The 24,746-nt window shown below is 39.7% G+C and overlaps 1 protein-coding gene across 16 annotated transcripts in view; it reads left to right on the plus strand.

Moving 5' to 3' along the window:
- Positions 1-24,746, plus strand: part of IKZF1 (IKAROS family zinc finger 1) — a 73,294-nt gene that overhangs the window by 40,790 nt on the left and 7,758 nt on the right. For 8 of the 16 annotated variants that reach the window (XM_082753790.1, XM_082753799.1, XM_082753801.1 and 5 more), the window contains 4 exons: positions 9,767-10,027; positions 16,199-16,366; positions 18,297-18,422; positions 23,610-23,744. In XM_082753790.1, coding sequence (XP_082609916.1) covers positions 9,767-10,027; positions 16,199-16,366; positions 18,297-18,422; positions 23,610-23,744 — 690 coding nt within the window. The other 8 variants (XM_082753791.1, XM_082753794.1, XM_082753792.1 and 5 more) reach the window with 8 other exon arrangements.

Genomic DNA, 24,746 nt, shown 5'->3' on the forward strand with positions numbered 1-24,746 from the left:
CAGAAAGCTAATGAAATTTAGGTTTTCCTCTTAGCACTGTGTTCAGAGACCCCAGGAAACAGTATACAACATTGCAATTGTTGGATGTCTCACAAAAGGGAAAATTATGTCAAGGATAACTTATCACAGTGCTAATGTGGTTAAGGTTGGATTCTGTTCAGAGAAGGAAGGCAAGGAGGCTGTTTTTGCTGAGGTAAAAGCAACTAAACAGCAGACATGAAAAATGGCCGAGGAAATGAGGAAAGACAAGAAATCTTTCAAAGAAAATTGGACTGAACAGAGTCTGCAGACTTCCAGAATGATCCAGATATGTCAACTCTTCAGAGTCTCCCCACATCATTGGGAGTTCCTTACCAGTCAGCATGGAGGACTGATTGCCTGGAGGGGACTCACCACAGATCCAGTGACAAAGCATTCACTGTAATATGTGATGAGAAAGAGTCAATTTCGTCCTGACATTTTTCTCCTCAATATCTATCTGGTGTGATTCACCATTACATATTCAGATAACTTCTTTCATTAGATATTCAGATAAGTTCTTTAGGATTTCTACAGAACAGTTCATGCTTCTTCCCCAGACATAGACTAGGATTTTATTTTAGTGGATTGATGAGCACACAGTGATCAGGTAAACAGCAGTCTACATTGTAAAACCTTCTGGCAATATTTCTACAACAAGAAAAGAAAAAACAGCATCAAATAAATACTTCTAGAAAAGTAACTGAGCTCTCAGGATCAGCAGGTCTAAAGTAGGCCACCTCAGTATTACCTTCTTTTTAGAGTCATGATCATCTGCTTTACTACTGGATTGTGATAACTACATTTAATTATCTTTAATCTAGAATAAAATACTAGTATCCCTGCTTTTTTCACTGTCTGGTGAGGGAGATACAGAGGAACCTGTTCTGGAATTTATTTTGACAGTTGATCATTCAATAAAATTGTCATAAAATGTGTCTCAAGTGCTGAAATGGCAAGATTCTTCTCCATTTCAACCTCGGACCTCTTCTCGAAAGAGGAGACTGACAATGCACAGCATTGGCAGAGCACCCATAGGCACCTCCCCAAACCTAAACACAGCTGCTTGGTCTAATTTTAGATCTACTAACCCTTTGACAGCTGAGGAACTATCAACACTTGGTAAAATAGTGCTCAGGGCATCATCATGGTACCTAAATAGTCCCTGGTAAAAGTCCCTGTGTCTGTCTCTCTGGCCGAGAAGGCATAGCATAAATGTTCAAATGGATGGACTTACATGGCCAGATCCCGAGCCAGTGTGGATCTGCGCCACTCCAGGGACAGCATGAAAGATTGTAGATTCAGTTCACTGAGCTGGAGCATGAAAAGGGGAAGGTTTGCAAGGGCCAGTTTTGCATGTAGGGCAAGGCAAATGTAGGTGCTCTGAAGCAATATACAAAACAGTTCTCCTTCCCCATCCCTGTGCACCCGCACACCACACCAGCTGTACAGCAAGCCCATGAGCTGTGTCCTTCCATTGCTACCACAGATCCAAGGACACCTATTTGCTTCTAAGCAGTAGCTTTCTTCTGCAGGGTAGCAACTGCCATCTTCATCTGGCATAGGTCTGACCAATATCCTCTGTACACGTTCAGGTTTCAAAAAGTTTTCTCTTGCTTGGACAGGCTTAAAATTCCCCCTCTGACTGGTGTTCACATCACTTGTACATAACTGACCCCATAAGTGTGTACCCACACTTTGATCACTGTATTTCTGCATTTAAGCCCTGTGCTTTGGCTAGGGATCCACACAGTAACACCCAGCTTTGTAGCACAGTAAGGATAAATTCCAGTGATGACCGTATGGCTTCATGTAAGACTCTAACCATCTGAAAGTAGTTTCTTCAGTCTCCTTGTTGAATCTTGTCTTAGCCACTCCTCCAAAATGCTGTTATTTGCAGGTGCACACTCTGCATGAGCTATAAGGGGCCTGTGATTGCAAAACTCTTGTTTTCACCTTCTCCCACTCTACCACGTGCAACTTCCATCAGCTAGAGTTTTGTTGCATCAGTTGAGGGCAGGTTAACACTCATGAATTTTACAAAAACATGCCTTGTGGAAGGATTAGAGAAGGGGGATACCTTGCAAATACTAAATTATCAAATGTCTTTGGCTTTGCTTCCCCTGGACGGCTGCTGCTGTGTTGGGAAGAGCGCAAGCTGCAATGTTTATAGGGTTTCTGGTGAATGCAGCCTTTGACAGTGCCAGACTCAGCACATAAGCATGAGTTTCCGCACAAATATACCCATGTGAGCCAGGAATATTTTCATATAAGGCAGTGTTTTTACCTCACTGTTGTGTATAGTTACTTGAGGTTACTTGGCTTTTTAAAAATTTCTTGCTAAATGCCCTTTTGCTACTTCCTCATCCTTTAATGCCCACATAAAAAAGTCTGATGGAAGCAGAAGACACAAAGTTCTTGAGGATGAGAAGCTCTGTTCTTGCTGTAATTTGTCGGCAAACCTTTCTCTCCAGTTTGAAAATCTTCCCAGCTTACTTCTCAAAACAGAAAAGTGTCAAGAAATTCTGTTACCAGCAAGCCTCTAGCAGTTCCCTTAGCTTCTCTATCACGCGGCCAGCAAAAGACAAGGAGCAGTCCCTGTAGAGGAAGCATGGGTTACGCTATGTGTGGAACTTGAGAAATAGGTTTAGCATGTCTTTTCTTGATAATGCTCTTTCTCTCTTAACTTCATTTCACTGGTAATTCAGACAAACACCAAGCAGCCAGGTAGTTAGGTAGTTGTAACCAGTTCTTTGAAAAAACAGCTTGAAGCCAGTACAAAATGTACCAGCAAGTAGCATGATAAAGACCATGAATATGGACTAGATCAGAGCCTTGGACTGGTTACAGATCGTTTCCTGCTGAAACACCAGTTCACTTTCAAAAGCAGCTAGCTTCAAGTGTGTGAGTAGATTTCAGGATCACTACTTGAATCTGCCTTCAATCTCTCCATCTTTGCTGGTACGTTAGAGGATTCCCATAGGTAACCAACTGGTGATTACTGTGAGTCTGCACCGCGGAGCAAGAGTTGCTTCTTTGTGAACCTAGAGAGGAAATATTTGTCGGTTATTTTGTTTGCTTGCTTGCATTCCTTTCAGCTCCAGAGTACTGGATCGATCTGCTTGTTGTGCTGCTGCAGCCAAGCCACACAGACAGACGGGCATGTGCATGGGTGCTGGCACGGGCAGGCTGGGAGCCTCCCACCATGCAGCCCTGAGAGGAAAATGGCCGCAGCAGGCATGAGGTGGGTGGAGCGCCTCACGCTGGTTGTCCTGAAGGAGATAGCTTATCTGAGGGCGCCTGTCTTTCTGGAATAATATATGTTTGATTGAAAGCCAAAATTAGAGTAGGGGAGAAATAGGCTGCCAGCAGCAGATTGGCACTTGGTGTCAAAGGAGGGGCAGCTCTGACCCCGCCAGGGCAAGCTTCTTATCCGCTGTGCCCAGTCTGCCATGCGTACAGGTGTGCCCCAGCAGTTCATGCTGTTACACTTCTTTCTGTTATTTTTCTTTCTCTTTAAAAATCCAGCTGAGAGCTTCTCATTAAAAAAGCCATCATTTTTATCTGTCTCCCCCTCGCAGCCTGTGGTAAAGAACGCGGCGCTCTCAAGCAAAGCGATAAGGTTCCTGCAATACCGTATTGCTGGGCTTCCTCACCGGCCTTGGGCGTTCGCCTCCCTGTCTTAGTGGTCTCATGTCTCATGACACCACAAATGCTCGATCCTTTTTTAATGGACACCCTGCAACATGAGACATGCAACATGGGCTGCATGCAGCCTGTTTTATTTACTGATTAGTTTCTTCTTGTACATAGCAATTACGTCGCATCGTAGGCTCTAACCTTTTAGGCTTTTCTGAGCTGGTTTCTCATGTGCAGGTACCACAAATGCCTGATAAAACTGGGCGGTGCAGTGCCCTATGTACAAAGGACTGGGCAAAACAGTCATTTCTAACAGCACCTGGATATATCCCCTTTTCCTGAAGTTGAATATCTAGTTACTTATGATCAGTCCCAGCTATGCTGTGTCTTCTGAATTTCACTGAAGAAGGGCTGAGACCATTACATAGCTCATTGTGATTGCTCTGCTCAGGCCTTTCGTTGTCATTTTATACAGCTACATGATTCTTCGTGTCACTTCAGAGGCTCATCAGGGAAAGATACTATTAATGGAAACACAATTTAAGTTAAAGAATCTGTCTTTTTGGTTGTCAAGCCTAGCTAGTAAGAACGGAATCCTTAAATATTCTGAGGACAAACAACCTGCTTGTGTGTCTTGTATTTCTGAGAATGGCATCCTCCACCTGCAGAGCCTTTTGGTTGTGAGAACGGAACTGATGCCACAGAAAATGACCATGATGTGAAAAGAAAAGGGGAAGGTTTGGATTTCAGGTCATAGCTACATACTAGGGTTTGGTGCTCCGAAACAAAGCAGAGTAGCTGTTATGCTTTATAGTAGAAATAACAGGTGGAATTGCTTGCAATATACTTTTATATCTATATTTTGCATTTATGTAAACAGGAAGAGATCCTGGTTGCTTTGCTGACACATTGGTGTGTTGGGGTGGTTTATTTTGGTTTAATAGGCTTTTTTAAACTTGTTATACCTTTTTAGCAACATTTTTTATAATTTGCTAGCAAAGATGGTGTTAAAAGGTTTTCTCCTTCTCACCATAACATTGCTAATCCACTGTTCAAATCAACCGAATATTGTTGCAGCTTCACCTTTCTACTGCTTGAATAGCTGTGGTGCCTTCATGCAAAACTCTTGCTGGACTTTAAAGCTACCGTGAAGCATCAACTAACATCAACAAAATACTTCTGACTTGTCTTGGAATAAAAAATGAGCCATCCAAACAAAAAATTACATGCACCTAAATTATTTGAAACAACTTGAAGAGGCATTTTCTCTGCTATTGGCTGCAAAGTATGTGAAGGACGTTGTATGGACTAATGTCATAACCAAAAATTAGATTATCATGGTTATTTTTAAAGAAAGGCTAAAGGACGACTTCTTCAAGGCATTTATATGCCACAGGATGCAGTTAAGTACTTAGCTGGGATAAAAGTACTAAAGATACTTAAATCCCATTAAAATAAAAGGGAGTTCAGTACCTTTATTTTTCAGATGCCCCAGAAACTTCAGTATGATCTATTTTATTTTTATTTTTTTGTTACTCCCTGAATTCCTTTGATAGCCAGGTATTATGATTTTTTTTTCTTTAAAAATCCCAGCTGAGAAGAATATAAACTGGGATGTAAATGACCCCTTTAAAGGGGGATTTTGGCCCAGGTGCTTAAAACTCGTCTCACAAAACTTTGCAAGTCTTTTACATCTGGGAGGGAGTCTTGTAACTACAAGAGAAGGTAAAATGTCAGTCAGCTGGAAACAAATCTTTAGTCCTTCACATGCCTTATTACAGTGTAGTATAACTATAGTTGCCTGCTACTCTGTCCTTTAAAAGCTGCCCTCCAAACCTTCCTGTTTCTTGGGAAGTCAATTTGGTTTCTCCTTTCTCCTTGATACCAGACTCTTTCACACATTGCAAAATGCCCCCCTTCCCTCTTGACATTGCTCAGCTCTTTCCAGGGAAGCGCGACTCAGGCTCCTTGCCCTCTTCCATGCCCACCCGAGTGTCTCAGCCTGAGTCCTCTGCAGAGCCCATTAAAGTGCCCTTCCCCAGAAAAAGGTGCCTGGAACTGGAAAGGGAGATTAATCGTATTGTCACTCCTCTTCCCCTTGATACGTCTTTTTTTTTTTTAGTTCCATTTCCAAGGACTTCTGCATAAACCACCTTTAATCACACAATGCAGGACATTCTTTGTAACATAAAGTTCAAATGTTCTTCAGAAAGTCCCACATGAAGCTCCCAAGAGACACCAGAGAGTGCAAGAGACCCACCCAATGCCCAGGTTTTGGGTTACTTTTCCACAATATGGATGGGTAAAAAGGCAGGTGAGGGCAGACCTGTCAGTTCAGTGACACTGCAGTGATACTCTACGTTCGTTGCACAAAAACAGTGTTCATATTAAACTCTCCTGAATTGCACCAAGTGTGTACCAAGAGAATAAAACACAGAGCCTTCTAAGGTAATCTCCAACAAAATTAATGTAGATTAATTGATAAGTAATACCTTAATGGTGTTAGCAGAGCCAATGAGAAATTATATTACCATGATTTATTGTAGAGCTAATTAATGTCTGCATGTATGTGTAGATAGTCATGAATGTGCCAGAAATGATTTCTGCAAAGACTATATTGAGTAACTGTTTGAGAAACCTGTACAAATGCTGAACGTGCATCTGAAAATATCTGATTCCCAGTTATTTGTCACATTATCAGTGCCCCGGAAATGATTCTGCCCATGATAACAAGGGAGAGACAGAACCTCTCTCACAAAAGAAATAATTTTTGTTTTGGTTTGGTTTGGTTTGGTTTGTTCTCAGTCTAAGTCTCCAGACAAAGCTGTGCAGCCTGTTTTCCCATTTCTCAGTCAGGCTTGACAAAAATCCTGAGTGTTTCTGCTGGAGTGCTTTCTCTCTCCCATTCCATCTCCTGCATTGGTGGAGCTTTTGTCAATAATTCTCCTTTGAAGAAACAAGTTTGTAAAATGTGCTGCCAAAACAAGTGCAACTGTAGGGACATCCTGCATGCCAGGTCTAGTCTACACAGATTACTGTGCTGCACAGTGTAGCTGTGCTGCTCCTGGGGCACTGCTGCAAGAGAGCTTCAGCAAGGTTTTATTGGATCAATATCTCTCTGTCACTGTCAAGTAATGACCTGTATCAGTGTGCTCTGGGGCATGTTAATTTGCACTTGGCACTCATAATATGCACTGTATAGTGTATATGTGCAGCTACTTTTCTGTAGATACAATGAGAGGAAAAGCCTCAGAAATACAAACAAACAAATATACCACTACCTAATAATACATATATAATCCAACTCCCTCTTCTTCCATTACATAAGAACATCAGGCAAACAAAAACAAAAACAATACAATTTAACTTTTTACAACTGTGGTAACTAGAAAGAAGCACGTATAAGAAAGAGATCTCTGGCATACAAAGAGGGCGTGATGGGGAAAAAAAAAATCCTGAGAGGAAGCTCACATTGTAGGGGCCTGTGGTTCCTTTGGGGACCAGGAGAAGACTGGGTTAGTTGCTCTGCTCCTGTGTTGACCCTTTCCAGACACTTCAGCCAAAATTCCTCTTAACGTAAGCAGAAGTTAACCTGTGAGCAAGGGGAATGCCCAGGAAAAGTTATGCTTTTAGAAAACATGATAAAACTTGTTGGATACTTTGGAAAATGTGGCATTTTTACAAACCAGAGTTGTTGTAGGCAGGTCAGAATTCCCCTGCTTGCTGCCCTAATGCTGCTCCTGCTTTGTCCTGAACTACCTGTGTTACTTCTGTGCTGATAGCTCTGTCTTTCTCCTAGGTATTTCTCGTATAGCAATAATGCCATCTTCTTTTACATTTACTGCTAGCAGTACCACAAACCAGCATCCTGTTTGCCTTCTTTGTTGCAGCTGCATATGGGGCAGAAGGCTTTAGGGACTTTCATGCAATAATTCCCAAATCTTTTTCCCGTAAGTATACTGCAAATTCAGCTTACTACAGAGAGCATTTCCATCAAGTTCCTACTTTTATGATATTTTGTGTGTCATTTCACTTCTCAGTAATGTACATTTGTCTGCATATGCTATCAAAGGGCTTAAGGAGTATGATTTTTTTGATTTGTTCATATATGTTCTGTTTTAACTTAACATAAAGCCTACTTTAAAAGTCACCTTCTCCAAATTCCTGGCAGGCAAGGCATCTGTAATTATATTTACACACAAATTATTATGTACATGTTTGCATACTAATTATGAATCTTAAAAGAATTGGTGTATGATTTATGGAAAATCTGTCATATCCTTAAGGTGAATAGTTCTATTGCTTCTGCTCACTACAGTGAAAACATCATTATGGGGTAGTATTCTATTAATTTGGTGGAATACTACAGACCGCTTCTGATTAGCCACTTATGCTGTCATTGTACAACATTGTTTTGTCAATGATTTTTTATTTTATTATGTACCTCTAAATTATTGCCCTTTTTAGAACATAAGTTTTAAAGGACATCCTTCTATTTAGGATATGCACATTCTATCTGGCATATGATTTCTACTCAAAATGCAGTATTTGAAAAAAAAATAAAAAATAAAAAAAAAATTCAAATGCCTACAATGGCAGACATTATAAAAGGTGTCCAGTCAAGCAGTGCTCAGAAATGTGCACACTTTTATTCCCAGCATGTTTCCTGGTAAGACTTTGATTCAGGTACTATTGTCAGTCACTTCCATGCAATCCAACTGGAAGACCTGGGCGGCTGCAGGGTGTAACAGAGGACAGTTTGGCAAACATTACATTTTCCAATAAATCTCAAGATCTTTCAACCTTTGATGTAATTAGTGCCCATATCTTAGTTATGTCATTGCTACAGCAACACTTATGAATAAAGCTACCATGTAACTACTGCTGTACAAAAGACAAAGACCTGGTTCTTTATGGGGTGAAATAGACCCCTTATGTACTCAGCTAGCCACTACAGCAAATGCTTTCCTTTTTGGAGGTTCAGTGAAGGATGGTTTTTTTTCACTAAAAGGAAAGTAAGATTTGGGGCAATGAACTGCTCTTTTGGAGCTTAACGAAGAACTGTTTTTCCACTGAAATCATCAGATCAAAAAACAAGGAATTAACTGTAAAGATGGTTTATTTTACACAAGAGATAACACAGTCCTGCAGCAAGAAGAGGAACAAATAACACCATTAACTGATCTAAATCTTGGCCCTTTTCTGTAAGATTTAGGTTTGAGTCTTGACTATGTTTATATCAGATAAAGTTTACCAACCTATGTGCTATCACATGTAGTCAGGCTATGCCAAATTTACACTTGCCTTTTTCTTCTAGTTGTAACCAATTGTCATTTATGGAATTCTAATACAAAGGAGTTGTCCAATAAAGTCAAAACAGTTCTCCCACCCATCTTTGTTGATTTGGCTGGTTTTTCAGAGCAACTGATGGCTGTAGCTGATTCTCTCCTTTTACTTTGTGACACTAATCTTGCTATCCTAAAACACAATTATTACTCCTATAATTTCCTGTAATGCCAATCCTTGCCATTAAAGTCCTTTCATAGTTTTTGCACTCTAATTTCTTTATCAGTATTTGTACTCTTTCCTCAGTGTGAACATTGTCCTTGCTTACCCTATAAAAACATACAAACCAAGTATTTGAATTTAGCACAGCCCTCAGGACCTTCCTGCCAAATGGATTATGTTGCATTTTCAATTCATTTTCATCCATTGTCTTTGATATGTTACATATTTTCACAATTGTTTGGGACAATTCCATGAGATGTGGATTCGTTATAAATTTAATTCCAATTAGCCTGAATTGTCAAAATGAATATTACAAATGCAGAAATCTCAAAGTGACCTAGGAACAGACTTGTAATGTTATTTGGGTTCCCAGCTCCCCGGATGTCTTGTATTTGTCTTACTGATGATACTCATTGTTCATTGCTCCATGTGTTGCAAATTCATCGCATGGCACATAGAAATGTAGTCATGTTTGTAGCTGTTGTTATTCAGGTATATTGTACATTCTGTGTAGAAGTTATCTCCTTTGATGTGACTGTTTCTTGGCCACTATATTTGTTCTGTAACAAAACTGAGTGGCATCCTCTATTGTTTTTTTCAGCCGGTAATATTAAAATAGAGACTCAGAGTGATGAAGAGAATGGGCGTGCCTGTGAAATGAATGGGGAAGAATGTGCGGAGGATTTACGAATGCTTGATACCTCGGGAGAGAAAATGAATGGCTCACACAATGGCCCAGGCAGCAAGGCTATGTCAGGAGTTGGAGGCATTCGACTTCCTAACGGAAAGCTAAAATGTGATATCTGTGGGATAATTTGCATCGGTCCCAATGTGCTCATGGTTCACAAACGAAGCCACACTGGTAAGGCCTGGCATAGTTTTTCCTTTAGTTGTCAAGAATTGGCCACATATTAGGAACTAAGACTTTTTCTTTGAGTATCATGCACATGTTTCCTCTTGTAAGATAATGCAGCATCGGTGGGCATTTGGAAATTGGTTATTTTGTTATTGTATTCTGGACAGCACAGAGACCGAGATTTCTTCTTGATGGAAGTCCATCTATTGGGTTAGAATTGGAAAACAATAACAACAAAACAAACAAACAAACAAACAAACAAAACCACTAACCAAGATTTGTCAGCAGAACAGAAAATGGGCATAATTTCATTTATTCAATTTTACAGTTGTACAGTATGCTGATACCAAAATTGATGTCTTAAGGACAGTTTCTTTGGTTTGAAGCTATATGAAAAAAAATCAAGATTTTTTTTTTTTTTTAATGAAATAATTCTTGTTTAATTTCTAAGAATTGCTGACAAATATTGTGAACAACTCTGAAATTGACACAGTTCTGATGTTTCCAATAATGCAACAAAGTTCATTACGGATAGGTGATTATGAAAGTGATTGGCAAAATGAATAAGTAGAATAAAGTTTTAAGTGAACTACACTGGCAGTCTTAGGGAAAAAGGAGTTAATTTTCTGTCAAACTTTTCATGAAGTAAAAGCAAGTATTGTCACTGGTCAGATCTGGACTAAAAGGTCTCCATTGGGACACTAAAATAGACATGTAAAGAGGTTGTGCTCTGCAGTGATAGCTTTCCATTATCAAAGTGCTGTGAATCTTGCTTAAATTTTCCAATTCTAAATAGTCTCAAAGAGTGCAAAAAATGAAGAGGCTGAAACAAATGAAGACGAAAAGACCAGGGTGAGTCTCAGCTTACCTGATATAAGCTATATAAAAACAAGGCTTCCAATTTAAACTGTAAGGTCTTCTGTAGACAAAGGAGAAGAGCTGCACTGTACTTTTGTGCTGCTCAAGTTACTTTGAAAACAAATAATTATTTATTCAGCAGTTTTGCATGCTTAGATTCCACTGAAATAGTTGAGCAAACAGCTATTTTCTTCCTCCATATCTCCCCTAAACATGCTTAAATGATTTCCCCAGAATTGCTAAGGAATGAGATTAGCAAAGAGCCTTCAGAGGTTGGTGGAGAGGATTCTTGAGGAACCCTGAAGCCCCCCAGTGATGATGTCTGCAATTTTACCTATGACTGCTCAAGATGTCAAAGTGTGCCGTCCCTGGGTTAACATGGATTAGCCATGTTCAGAAGCAATTCACAGGTAGCAGTGCTGTGTTTGCCTGCTTCACAGTACTCTGCAGTTCAGTGTGATGAATCCTTCAGCCAGGGAAGAGCAGATACATATCTTTATTGGAAAAGCCACAATTTGTTCCTAGAAGGGAGGCTGCAATGCACTTCCTAGATATAACAGAATGCTATCATAGCATTGAATTTTAGCAGGATCCTTCAAAAGCTGATAAATTGTGTATGGAAAACGACTTGGACCTGAGGCCTTTACAAGAGGCCCATGGGTTTAAGGAAGTTTAGTAGCACTTGAAATAAAATGCTGTAACTTAAAATGCATTCAGAGGCAGGCTTTGTGCTTGATTAAGGAGGCTGCTGCTTTATTAACTGTAAGTTGAGGAGGAACAGAAGGAGCTACTGTTCGATTCAGTGCAGTTAAAATACTAAGTCAATTAATAACTTGATAAAAAGATGACAAAATGAGAAAGAGAAACAGAGAAATAGTAGACATGTTTATGTGCAGACACGTGCACGTGGAAATGGGAGTGAGAACAAAGCAACCAAACTACAGCTGTGCCTGTTCCAGTATTTAAAAAAAAAAAAAAAAAAAAAAAAAAAAAGAGAGAGAGAGAGAGAGAGAAGAAAGTGGCTTAACCATGTGAATTTGTCCATAATTCATCTTGTAGAGATGAATTGTTTGCATGGCCCAGTCCTTCACGGTGGGTTATGGCCATGGTGAGCACCTCTGAAAATCGCAGGGTGGTGGCAGCAGAGCAGCCACAGCCGTGGCTAACACATCGCCTGCTGCAGCTGAGAAGGAGCTATTTTGGGTTCCCAAAGATCAGAAACGGTGTTTACACCAAGGCTGAATGGCTTCCGTGGGGACACGCCTGGCTTTTGTGGGGCTGTGGGCAGAGTAGCGTTCATTTCCAGCACGCCAGTTAGCATCCGGGCAGCCATGCCACACCAGCCGTGCCTTGGCGGGGGGAACTCTGCCACAACTCCCCCTCTGCCAGCCTCTCCAAAGGCTCCATCCTTGCATCCTAGGGAAGACTTCAGCTTCCACAGAACTGTGCCGGGCAGAGCAGTCGGTTCCAAACACCCCCAGGCACTGCTTCGCAAGCCCTGTCAGCCTGTAGGTGCAGGGCCTACATGATTTCTTGGCCCCTTGTGGTGCCCATCCCATGACAACAGAGTCCTCTATTTAGTCAGGGAACACAGCTAAAGCCTCATGAGCTGTACGTGGCTCAACAGAACCTCCTCCTGTTATCAGTAATAAAACTGAAGGCTATCAAGTCAAATCCCTGTATCTTTCCATGGAAATAAAGCCTTCGCTTTCTCTCCTGTCTCGCCCCCAAGCCCAATTGCAAGCAGACCTTGTAGGGGAGCTGTGCACTTTCAGGGACTGGAGGTACCAGGAGCTCAGAGCTGGTAGTCAAAAGGGATGTCACGGGGAGATAGCAGTGACTGCTTTTCCTCTCCGTTGTGCTGTGAAAATTAAAGTAGAAATGGGGTATACAATTACAGACATTTAACTGACTATGCTGACGCCCGTTTCAATACATGCCTGATGAGGGAATAAGCCTCGCAAATGAATTACTTTGCTGCTAATTCATGTAAAACCTGCATATGCAGTGAGGTTTCCTTAAATAAATATTTGATAGGTGAACAAAACTCTAGCACACTGAACTGCCAAAATAAAATGACTGCCTGACCTGATAAAAGCCATAATTACTTTTAATGAATACACCTGCCAAGTGCAGATATGCAGAGGAGCACCTGATATGTCTAGCCCCTTCTGCCTGCAAGCAGCTGTAAAACCCTGACTGCTTCCCAGGACTTCACCTGTTGCTTCCAGCTGTGGAGTGAATCCAGCTCACAGGTGTCCAACTCCAGTCACTCCCTTTCCCTGAGGTTTTTAGTGAGTTTATTTTCTCCAGCCTGCCACTGCTTTCTTGCTCGGGGTTTATGAAAAGGGAGAGAGAAACCTCCTCCTGCCCCCTGAAAACAAGAGCTCAGGGAATCACATCAGGCTTCCCTTTCTTAGTGTGCACATATGGGTGTGCATGTGTGCAGATATGTACATATATGTGTGTGCATATATCTGTATGTATTCCCTCTTTATGCACACACTCCTTTAGCTTAAGTCTAAGTTAGTTCAGTTACATCTCGATTGGATCTGAATGTCTCAAATTTGTTTAGAAAGTGAGTGCTTGCTGAAGAAACAGTGTTTCTGAGCATGTGAAGGAGAAGAGCTATGAGCAGCTGAGTGTTAGGTTACTTTGTCATTACATTGCTTAATAACTGAGAAATATTTCAATTAAGATGATAAATATTCTTCCCAGAATAAGTAATCCAGGGCCTGGGTCCCACTAAGACTTGCAGTGCACCATGGTGTTGGTTGATTCAATTCAGGGCCCCACTCCAGTTTTGTTCTGGGGCCCCTGTTCCTCCATAGCTGCATGTTGTGAAGTGAAATCCACACAAGGCAGACAAGTGCTGTTCAGTAGGGACAAGAAAATAACACACAAAGCAGGCAGAAGATGCATTATGCGTTTTTACCTTTCATTCTCTCTCTTCCCCATTGCCAGGGGATGCTGCCACAGCCAGCGACCTTCTGTCAGGGACCAGCTCCCTCCTAACATGGCTGGGAGCTGTGCTGGGTGTATGGGATGACAGAAACCACACAAAATGCAGGAGATCCCCACTCCAGTAACTGTAGCACGAACAACCAAGGGCTGGCAAACCTACATGTTGTACCAGGTTCTTTAATGCTGATGTAGTTTGACGTGTACAGCCGTGCAAGCCTGGGATCCCTTGCGTGTCATCCCATTGTAGGTTTTGTAGAAATACTTGCTATGCATCAGCCACGCTGGAAATGCTCCATCCATCTGTCCTTTCCACCAATGCAAGGTTTCACCCTGTAATTATGAGAGTTGTAGGCTGGAGCTACATTTCGTTCTTACTTTACACATATCTCCCAGAGTACTTTTACAATCTTCATTTTCCCCTCTAAGTAAAAATAACAGAGATGAATGCTAGGAAAAACTGTCTAGTAAAAATTAGCCATTCCTTCTGAATCTGTGTTCCTCATTGCAAACTGGCTTCATTACTGTTTCAGTCCATTTCTGAAAAATACTTGCCACACTGAGTGCTGTCACGGAGACGAGGAGGTAGAGCCGGTACACTCGTACCCATTTTCTTTTTCCCCTAAGAACTGCTGTGCATGGCTTATTAAGTATATTGCAAAATCCTGCAAGCTTAATGCTTGCATTTCTGTAGGCCCCCAGTTGTACCAGCTGCAGATGTAGATGAGATGAATACAGTTACTAGACGGTCAGAAAAAGTGGGTTCATTTGGCTGGTCAGGGAGTAGGCTGACCTGCTTGGAGTTATTTGACCAGTGAAAATATCTTGCCATAATGTAGGTTTATTTCACTGTTAACTAAATGCTACAGTTTCTAGTCTTGATTGCAGAGCTTGCAGATTTTTGTGTTGGGACTGTGCTGCTATCTAATTGCTTTGAAGCTTTTCTACAGTGTTACCCAAAAGTAAAAAATGATCATGCTGCACATAAATGCACATGTGTGGACATACAAGTTGCTCCTAGATGTCCAAAGTAGTAAATGATGATTAAGTGACAGAGAAGAAATAAATTATTTAACTTGTATTTATTTTTTACATGTTTTAACATCAGCGCTGGAACTATATATTCAGTTTTATTGCTATATAAAGAAAATCAAAGCTAAGAGCAGGTCATCTCTGAGCTGCTTCTAATATTGTGAATGCATTACAATTACTAAAGCAGATTACATCGGTGCCTAAGAAAAACAGAATTCAGCAAATGAGTTTCAAAGGCTGGTTTGACTTAGTCAAGGGCTACGTCTTATAAGTGGGTATGCAGGAGCAGTTCATGTTTATGAAGTGCTCTCATATAGATTTTCCTCTATTCCTATCTGGTACAACTGGAAACATAAGAGATTTTATTTTCTGCTGACTTTGGCCTCATGCAACTTAAATTAAAAAATAAATAGCTAAGTGAATAAATGACCATTTGTAAACAGCATTAACGAGTAAACAACAGCCATACTAATTTTTGCAAAGGCTGCCTGATTTGCTTGCTTGATAGCAGGTACCCATTTAGAATAAGCAAGGCTGTGTCACTTCAGGTTTTGCCCTGTGTCTTTCCAAAGCATGAACCAGGAGAACCCATTTATACAACTCCTCTGCTAATACCTTGCTGAGAGAAGAGTTGGGACTCCTGTATGGAAGTACAGGGCTCTCTTTGCACTGTCTTAACTTATGTGATTTTACTCTCTCTTTCTCTCTCTTTCTCTGTCTCTTTCCTGATTTGGCTGCTTAGGGACAGACAGGTAATGGAGAAGAAATTGAAAGGGAAAATACAGGGAAAATGTAAATGAAAAGAAGTTATTATAACTGTTATAATGAAGTGCCTTTCATTTAAATATAAGAATGTAACGCTGAAATGAACTTGTGATCCTGAAATGCATTTTTAATGAGTTTCCTTTTTATTTTGCTGCTTCAGTGGCATATTTTAAAGACCCTTTGAAAAAAGCCACATTAAAAACCCCACCAAATGCCACAACATGCAAAATTGGATATTGGTTTATTCCAAAACTGCTGATCAGGAAGAGTGGCTCTTCAACACAAAATGTTGCAGTCACTTTATTTAAATGAGTTTGAATTTGCATTGTGATGTGCCATTCTGATTTAGAAAAAAAAAATTAGATTTTCAGATCAAATTGACCCAGCCAGTGAAGCATTAAGAAACTGGCAGGTTTAGTCTGAAAGCCTCATGTTATATCAAACCTGCAGCCGGTGGAAGTCACAGAGCAGCAGTGAGAAAACAACTTTTTTCGCTGAAATCTTTCTCTTGTTACTGCGTAAGATTTTTTGTTCTCACATATTTTCTCCTTCTCCCCTTAGGAGAACGCCCTTTCCAGTGCAATCAGTGTGGGGCCTCTTTTACCCAGAAAGGCAACCTTCTGCGCCACATAAAGTTGCACTCAGGTGAAAAGCCCTTCAAATGTCACTTGTGTAACTATGCCTGCCGACGCAGGGATGCCCTCACAGGCCACCTGAGGACTCACTCAGGTAAGTGAAGGTGCGGGACCACTCAGGGGCACCGAAGAGGTGGGGGCTTTGATGGCCACCAAGCCTGAGAGGTCTTCTCACCCTGGGAAGGCGAGTAGTCTCATGGCAGTGTTAACCAAGCTGTGAACTGGCTACAGTGTTTTAGCAGCAAAGAAATGACTAATCTCTGCTTGCACTCATGATCCTTCAGCTGAGCTGATCTTTTTCCCATACTTCTTGGCCAATTAGAAGTTTCTGTATTAGGGTTTCATCTTACAAGCCTTGTGTGAGTAATTCATTTCATGGAACTACCAACATGAATGAAAGCTGTTGAATGCTTTAAGGCTTAGATGTCATTTATCCGCATACAGAGATAACACAGAGTCTAAGCACAGTAGGTTTTAAGTCATGAAGTCTCAAAAACCTTCAGTCTGGTAGTCATTCTCAGTGTAAGGCGTGAATACCACCTACAGCATTTAGCAGCAGTAATTTGTTGCATCTGGTTATTACAAGTACATTGAAAGAGAATAGTGGGGACAAGTGAGAGGGAGGGAGAGAGAAAGATAAGAATATTCCAAAAATGAGGATTCTGCTAGAGGTTTTCTGCATTTTCCCTCAATAGTAATATAGAGATATGAATGAATATTTTTGAATAGTTGCATTTTTCCAATGCCATTGATCTCATTGATTTACAAAAGCCCTAGTCACATTCCTTCTGTGAAGAAAAAACAATTTAGCAACTTTATAAAGTACCTTAAAAAGCAGAGTGTAGTCTCACCAAGTTTCACAAGCTAAGCTGGAAATACAGATTGAATACGACACCTCCAAGACAAATTGCTGGAACTGACACTGGTAACTTTACTTGTGAAAGGTGACTTTGGGACAGTTGCTTTGACTAGTAGAAGGAGGCTCTCAAAGGGACATTTTTGTGTTGTACAGAACTAAGGAAATTCTTCTAACACACATTAAATGATAAGAACCCTAGGGTTGGTCCCACGTATCCAAAATAAATTCATGTTTAAAATTCTATTTTTCCTCTCTCCCCCTTACTGATTTTAGTGGCTGTGGAATTTAAACCATGATTTTTCATACATACGTGAAACTACACCTCAACACTTTCAGCAAATGCTTAGGATTCCATAGCTAAAAGAAAATGCATAAAATATAGATTTGGATTGGTTCCTTTTAATTAGAAAATTGACACCAAGACATTATAAAATGAGTTAGATGCCTGAGTCTGATATTCACCTGAGAATTTGTAAATAAAATTCAAAAGTTCAGCTGTATAACCACCTAAAATTGTTAAATCACTTATGAGGTGACAGTCTTTTCACACTAAGACAGGAAATTCAGGTCCAGAAGTCCATGAAACCCAACTATCATTGTGAAATTCCTGGAACTTCCTAGATCTGCATTGGTGTAAAACAACACTTTTTGTCATGTCCTTTCTCTTGAATTTCCAGAAGCAGAGAGCAAGGAAACACGTGAAATCTAACAATCTACCAATCATTGTCCTAAAAGAGTTGAGCTGATTCTTGTTACAGCAGAATTAATATACAGTCATGGGCAGGTACAAAAACAGACCTATGAACAGGTCTTCCTTGTTCACAGTCTTCGTGGGAGCTAGGCTTTAGGATAACTTTACTCAGATCTTTGAAGGTGTCTCAGTTTCTAGCTTGCATAGATGTCATTTTGGAAGATTTAGTGTTACAGTCCTTATCTGATGTGAATCATCTGAAATAAGTTTGCAGCACCCACAGAATTGGCTTGTTGATGCAAAGATATACAATTAGTTTTCCATTATTTTCTAAAAATTGACAAAATCTTTCTTCAATTCACCTCGTGGGTTTCTTTTGGGGTGTTTTTTTTTTTGTTTGTTTTTGTTCTTACCAGTATTAACATGCTGTTGAATACCTCATCTGAACTTTTCAATTAATTTTATTTTCTCCAGTTGGCAAACCCCATAAGTGTGGATACTGTGGTCGCAGCTATAAGCAGCGCAGCTCTTTGGAAGAACATAAAGAACGCTGTCATAACTACCTTCAAACCATGAGTATCTCAAGCAACCTTTATTCAGGTAATAAAAGCATCCATTTGAGGGTTAGCAGTGTACTGTCGCATACTCAGAAAAAGGAGTTTAAAAGGAACAGTAGTACCATTTGTGGCATCTTTTCTTTGTCGGAGAGGCAGAATGTTACACATACACCCAAGCACTACCATATTTATAATATTGCATTTGAATTTATTCTATATTTGATAAATATTTGGCTTTTGTCTTATTTTGTTTAGCTCAAAAAAAAAAAAAAAAGCCAAAGTGAAAGTCAGATACATATTAAGACATTTGCAAGACCTAGAACATTCCAATTCACTATCTCAAGACCAAAATGTAACTACATCATCTCAACACTTCTTCCTTTTGCTTGGAGACCTATATCACAGTACATCTGTGGGTGTGTTCTTAATAATGAGTTAGTTAATATCAATGGTTTAGGTAGGACTGGAGGACCTCCTGCAGCATTTCTTATCTCCTGCCATTCCCAGGATCTTAATGGGCTCTCTTGATGACTGGGACCAATGCATATGGCAAGAATGAGCTATCTGTCTTTCATTTCAGTCTTCCAAACAAGAGGACAACTAGCCAGAGGGATTTAACTTAGCCAATCTTACTAAGTCCAGAAAGGGTAAGAATATGTTGACAGCCTACATCAACGCCTTCCCATGTCCCACCAGTTTTAATAGGAACTGTTGCTCTTCTTTGAGAAACTGGTCTTATGTGGAATGCCATCATTTTGTAATGATGTAAAGGCCAAGTAAAGGCCATCTCTTGAAGAATATAGAATCTAAAACTATGCCCAGAAATACAGCAAGCAAGCATATGTTGGGGCTTAGATCTTTTTTTTTTTTTTTTTTTTTTTTTAACAAAGATCATTAGGATCTGTATGGGATTGTTTGCAGAAAGTACCCACACATAATTTTAGCTAATTCTAAGATCTAGCATCTGAGCTTCAGGTTATAGCTCATTGAGTAAGTTTCTTGCACACCTTTTGATCCTGTCAGTATATATTATTCAGTTTGTCAAATGACAAAGTGGAAGGTTCTCTCTGACCCATTTTCAATGGTGCCTCATATTACATCTGGACAGAACCTGAATATGTTTTTACATGCCATCAAATAATGTAAAGTATATGCACATAATGGTAACTGGCATAATGTGACTGGCAACTGTCTGGTAGACGGTGTGTGAGAGCAGTGCCTCTTCTAATTTTATTGAGGGGATGGAGAAAGTATAAATAAAGAAAAGCTCAAAGTAATATGATCCTTATGGGTCCCTTCCAACTCAGGATATTCTGTTTCTATGTAATATACATACAGTAGGCAGCAATACTTATTCCTCAAAAAGGTGATCGGATTTAGAAGCAAATATTCTGTCTTGGAATTCAACTTTTCAAGTGTCTGGCACTGGATTTGAAATGCCTGCATGCAACACATGAAAATCAGCATGAATTAGTAGCTGAACTACTTCTAAAGACTTACTTAGTAAGCAGAAATGTCCATATGAAATTAATGCCAGTAATCAGAAACTATAATTAGAAATATTATAGTTTTAGAGATAGAACTTTGTTTATAGCAAATCATGACAGAAAAGAGTTTACAGTAATTTAGGATTGAATGTCTAATATCTGATAGGGGTGAAAACCTGGGATATTGATGAATGCTTTGGAAGAATTACCTTCCTAGCATATACTGAAAACATCACATAAATCCACATTGGATATAATAGGAGTGATTTTGCAATTTAGGAAAAAAAAATACAGGATTAACTTCTGGGTTTAGCCCTTTTATTCTGCCCAAGATTTCACTCTTAAAAATAAAATTTTAAATATTACTACGCAGTTAATAAATCAATCCTTTATTTTTCTAAAAATAAATCTTGCCCACTTTTATTTTTTTCCAGTATATTGCATTGTAACAATCTTTTTTTTTTCACTGCAAACAGGGTAGTTCTGGGTATACATACCAACATACCATTTTGCAATGTTTACATTATTTCCCATATAAACTCAAAGATGAAAATGTGCAATGAAACAGTTCAGAATGAGTGAGCGTCCTTCTGGATTTTTTCTTATATTTCTTCTTATATCTAGAAAATGAAGTAATTATACTGCCACTATTCTTACGATATGTCAGGGTGTGATACAGAGCTATGAAGGCCTTTCTTTTTCCAGACTCAGAAAAGTTGGTACAAATATTTTCTAGGGCATCTGATTTGACATTCTGCTACAGCAGGTTGACTTTTTACAGTATTTTTAAAATACCTCATGCAGAATAAATTAAAAAAATAAATTGGTTGAAAGGAACTAAACTGGTAAAAGGTTTCCATCAGCTTGTAAATCTAACAAATGTAATTGGGAAAGTACTTATATAAGGGAAAGATCCAGCAAATAAGAGTAAGAAGGCAAACAAGAGATTGTATTCATATTTTATTTTTTGATTGCTTTCTTTAAGAGAAGGAGATTCAGCATGAAATTAGGAACCTGTTGAAATTAATGGAAAAATTCTTTAGAGATCAGTGTCCATGTGAAGCTCTTCTCTTGGAGGTATTCATTGGAGTTTTGCATTTTACTTGAGTGGAAGTGTGCTGAAGTCCTATCAGGCCTATGTAAAATCATGGAATCACAGAATTGTTTGGGTTAAAAAACATCTAGTTCCAACCCCCCTGCCATGGGCAGGGACACCTCCCACCAGACCAGGTTGCCCAAAGCCCCATCCAGCCTGGCCTTGAGCACTTCTGGAGATGGGGCATCCACAGCTTCTCTGGGCAATCTGTGCCAGTGCCCCACTAACCTCTGAGTAAAGAATTTCTTCTGAATATTCAATCTAAATCTCCCCTCTTTTAGTTTAAAGACATTTTCCCTTGTCCTGTCCATCCACTCCCTGACAAAGACTCCTTCCCCAGCCTTCCTGTAGGTCTCCTTTAGAGAGGGCTTCCAATACCTAAGGTTTCCCCTCTGCGCCTTTTCATCTCCAGGCTTAACAACCCCAAGTTCCTCAGCCTGTCTCCATAGGAGAGGTGCTCCAGCCCTCTGATCATCTTTGCGGCCCTCCTCTGTATGCACTCCGACAGGTCCATGTCCTTCTTGAGATGGGACCCCCAGAGCTGAAAGCAGTGCTCCAGGTGGGGTCTTAGGAGAGTGGAGTAGAGGGGGAGAATCATGTCCCTCGACCTGCTGGCCATACTTCTTTTGATGCAGCCTGGGATACAGCTGGAAAACCATATATAACAGAGAAAAAATAGTTTATGAAGCTTAAAAAGGGTCAATTACAGCTCTTGAATCATCTGTGGATTTTGACTTGGAAACACAATTTTTGTTTTTTGTGTTGTTTTTTTTTTTTCTTTTTTCAGTTCATAAACAAAGAATTACAGAAAGTTAACAGGTTGGTTGCAAATGTCAGAAGGGTCAGTTGCAAAGGCTGCAAATTAGTATTTGATTTAACTTGTCCAAGTTTATATATATTAACAATTTTAAAAGTTGTAATATTGAAAGTTTGAATGAAGTTGAAGATATAATTTACCCTCTTTTGAACTATGAGAAATGAACCATTGTAACGTCCTAAACAGATATTTCTCAATCCTTTCACTTTTATAACTAGAAATCCAATCTCCTGTTTCACTGCTAAACTATCTGCTTTAAACATTCTTGGTAAGTCTCTTCCTAAGTAGTAACTGGAAGCCTTAGCCAGTGCAAGATGCTAGCACATGGTTATTCAGTGTTGATGAGATAGCTTCAATGTCCTTTACTATCCTGCACCCTCATGACCAAATGCTGTTAATTCACATCTTGTGTCAGTCACAGGCTTTTGCATCTTCATGAGCTGGGGCATCATTACATCTGACTCCCTGTCATGGCAGCAGTGAATCAAGAGCCAGCCGTGTGCTCTTCTGCTTGGTAATGTGAGCCATTGCTGTCTGGGGCACTTCTCCTGCTCTTTCCAGTTATCCACCAGGGCCTGATGTTTAAATCTTTCAGGAGCAATGAAACTTCTGCAGTTTTTGCTTTTATGGCAGTTCTATATCATCGAAATAATATTGCACAGGACCTGCATTTTCCCAACTACTAGGAAACAGACAAGTACCAGACTAATGGTTCTGGGAACCTTTCTCACAGCTAAATGGAATAAATCCATAATAAATTCTCAGCAAGCACAGAAGGCAAAATGTAGCAAAGTGCCTCACCTAGTTGAAATAGTGTGTGGAATCTAAGTCTAAAAACCACGTTTTGCTTCTCCCTTTTATAGTAACTCACAAGTTCAGGAACAATATAAATATCCTAGTAGCACATAAAAATAAAATTAACTGCTTTCCCACCTTTCTCTGAAAAAAAAAAAAAAAAAAAAAAAAAAAGTGCTGTGATCTCACAACACATTACCTTTTCATTATTTGCTGGAAGTCAGAAACACTTTTCCATGTATTTTTTAGCCGTTGTTTCGCAGGTTCATTTTCATATATCCCTTCTGTTTCTGCAGGAAAATACTGAAGTGAAATGTAGTGAAACAGTCTCCCTGCTCTAGAGCCTCACAGCCAAGTTCCTTTCTAATTCTACAGTGTCTTAGCAGCTGCAGAAAGTTATAAAACAGGTTTGAGTATCAGAAATCAGCGCTCCACTACAGATGTGACTTTAGCAATTTAGCTGAAATTGTGATTTAAAGTCGAAAATTGCATTGAGGAAATATGGCAATATTTACTAGTGGGGAAAAAAAAAAAAAAAAGTAGGGGAAAAGATAGGGGGCGTGGTGATGTAACTTGCAACTACATTTTCCACTACTGGAGCTGAGAAGTTTGTCCATTGTTCCTGCTAAAGAAGTGGTAATCACGTAGGCTGTTCGACTGTGAGAGGTGGGGGTGACAGCGGGAGGGCGAAAAGACGAGCTGCTTCACGTCCAGTATAACGTCAGAGCCTCACAGAGCAGTGCAGAGTGGCTGTATATCAAGGGCAGAGTGATTGTGCTACATACAGACAGATGCCTTGCAGTTGCAGTCTCGTTTCTGTATCCTGAACAAGGGAAACATGAACATGTATATAGAGGTTAATCAGCGTAAGGGACTTTGTTACAGTCAGAACTGACCTGTGTCTGCAGTGGTGAGCTCCGTGTTCGAACTGGTTGAGAGCTGGAAGACATTAGCTAAGAAACTTTAACCTGAAGACGATGGTTCCATTAACATGGAACAAGCGTGCCTAACCCTTCTGATGTCATTTGATTTCAGTCATAAAAGAGGAAACTAACCAGAGTGAAATGGCTGAAGACCTGTGCAAGATAGGGTCAGAAAGATCCCTCGTGCTGGATAGACTAGCAAGTAACGTCGCCAAACGTAAGAGCTCTATGCCTCAGAAATTTGTTGGTAAGAGTTAAACGTTTGCTGTCTCCTAAAAAATGAAACAAAACAAAAACCCCAACAAAACTCACAGGATTTTTATTTTTGCTTTATGATTTTAATTGTTTAACTAAATTAGCAATATTTACTTCTATAGAAACAGATACAGCAATGTGTTGGGGAAGAAAAAGCCAGCCAAGCTGGCTATACACTATACATTTCTGCAAGTTTAAATTCCCGTATCTGGAGATCTATTTTAAGTCTTTCTTTTTTTAATGCTTATGAGCCAGATCTTTACAAGATCTACCCAGGTTCCTGAGGTTGCCTTAAGAACCTGAAAACAGCTTTATGAATGTCTTCTGTTGGGGAAGTATTTGACCACAATTTCAGGATTATTTTATTATCTTATTAGATGAGATCCAGATCTGGGCATGCTGGTATATGTGAATTCATTCATGAATAGTTGAGCATAGCCTGGATAACGCTCTTCACCCCTTCACAAAGTCTGTATATTTCTACAGCCCAAAATGATTGTGGAAATAAATGTACATAGTTCTGAGAATAATATCTAAATGAAAATAACGTTGGGTAAATTCTAAGTATAGTGCAAAAAAATCATGGCTGTTTGCACCTAGTAGACATATTTTTTGTCTTAATGAAAAAACAGAGGCTACACCTATTTTATTCTGCTTGTTAAGCCTTCTGCTAAATGATGGTTAGATCAGTTCTGTAGCAGTCAGACACAGACAATATTTTATCAGCTATATTGAATTAGTCTTAAATGAGTAATAACATGTGAAATTTGATGATAGCATATACTCCTATCTACTCAGATTCTTTTATAATTCTCTGTACATTCATTTATAATTATTCTATAAGAGACAGAGAAAATTGAAGTCTTTATAAAAACACACATTATAAAGGTCTTCAGTCAAAAGTCAAGGCAAAACTAGACCAGTTTATGTGACAGAAATTGCAAATAAACATTCTTCAGTGAGGACACAAGAATGAACAGAAAATTAGTATTTT

This window comes from Aythya marila (genome assembly GCF_965140915.1).
Source record: "Aythya marila genome assembly, chromosome: 2".
In the NCBI taxonomy this organism is placed as follows: Eukaryota; Metazoa; Chordata; class Aves; order Anseriformes; family Anatidae; genus Aythya; species Aythya marila.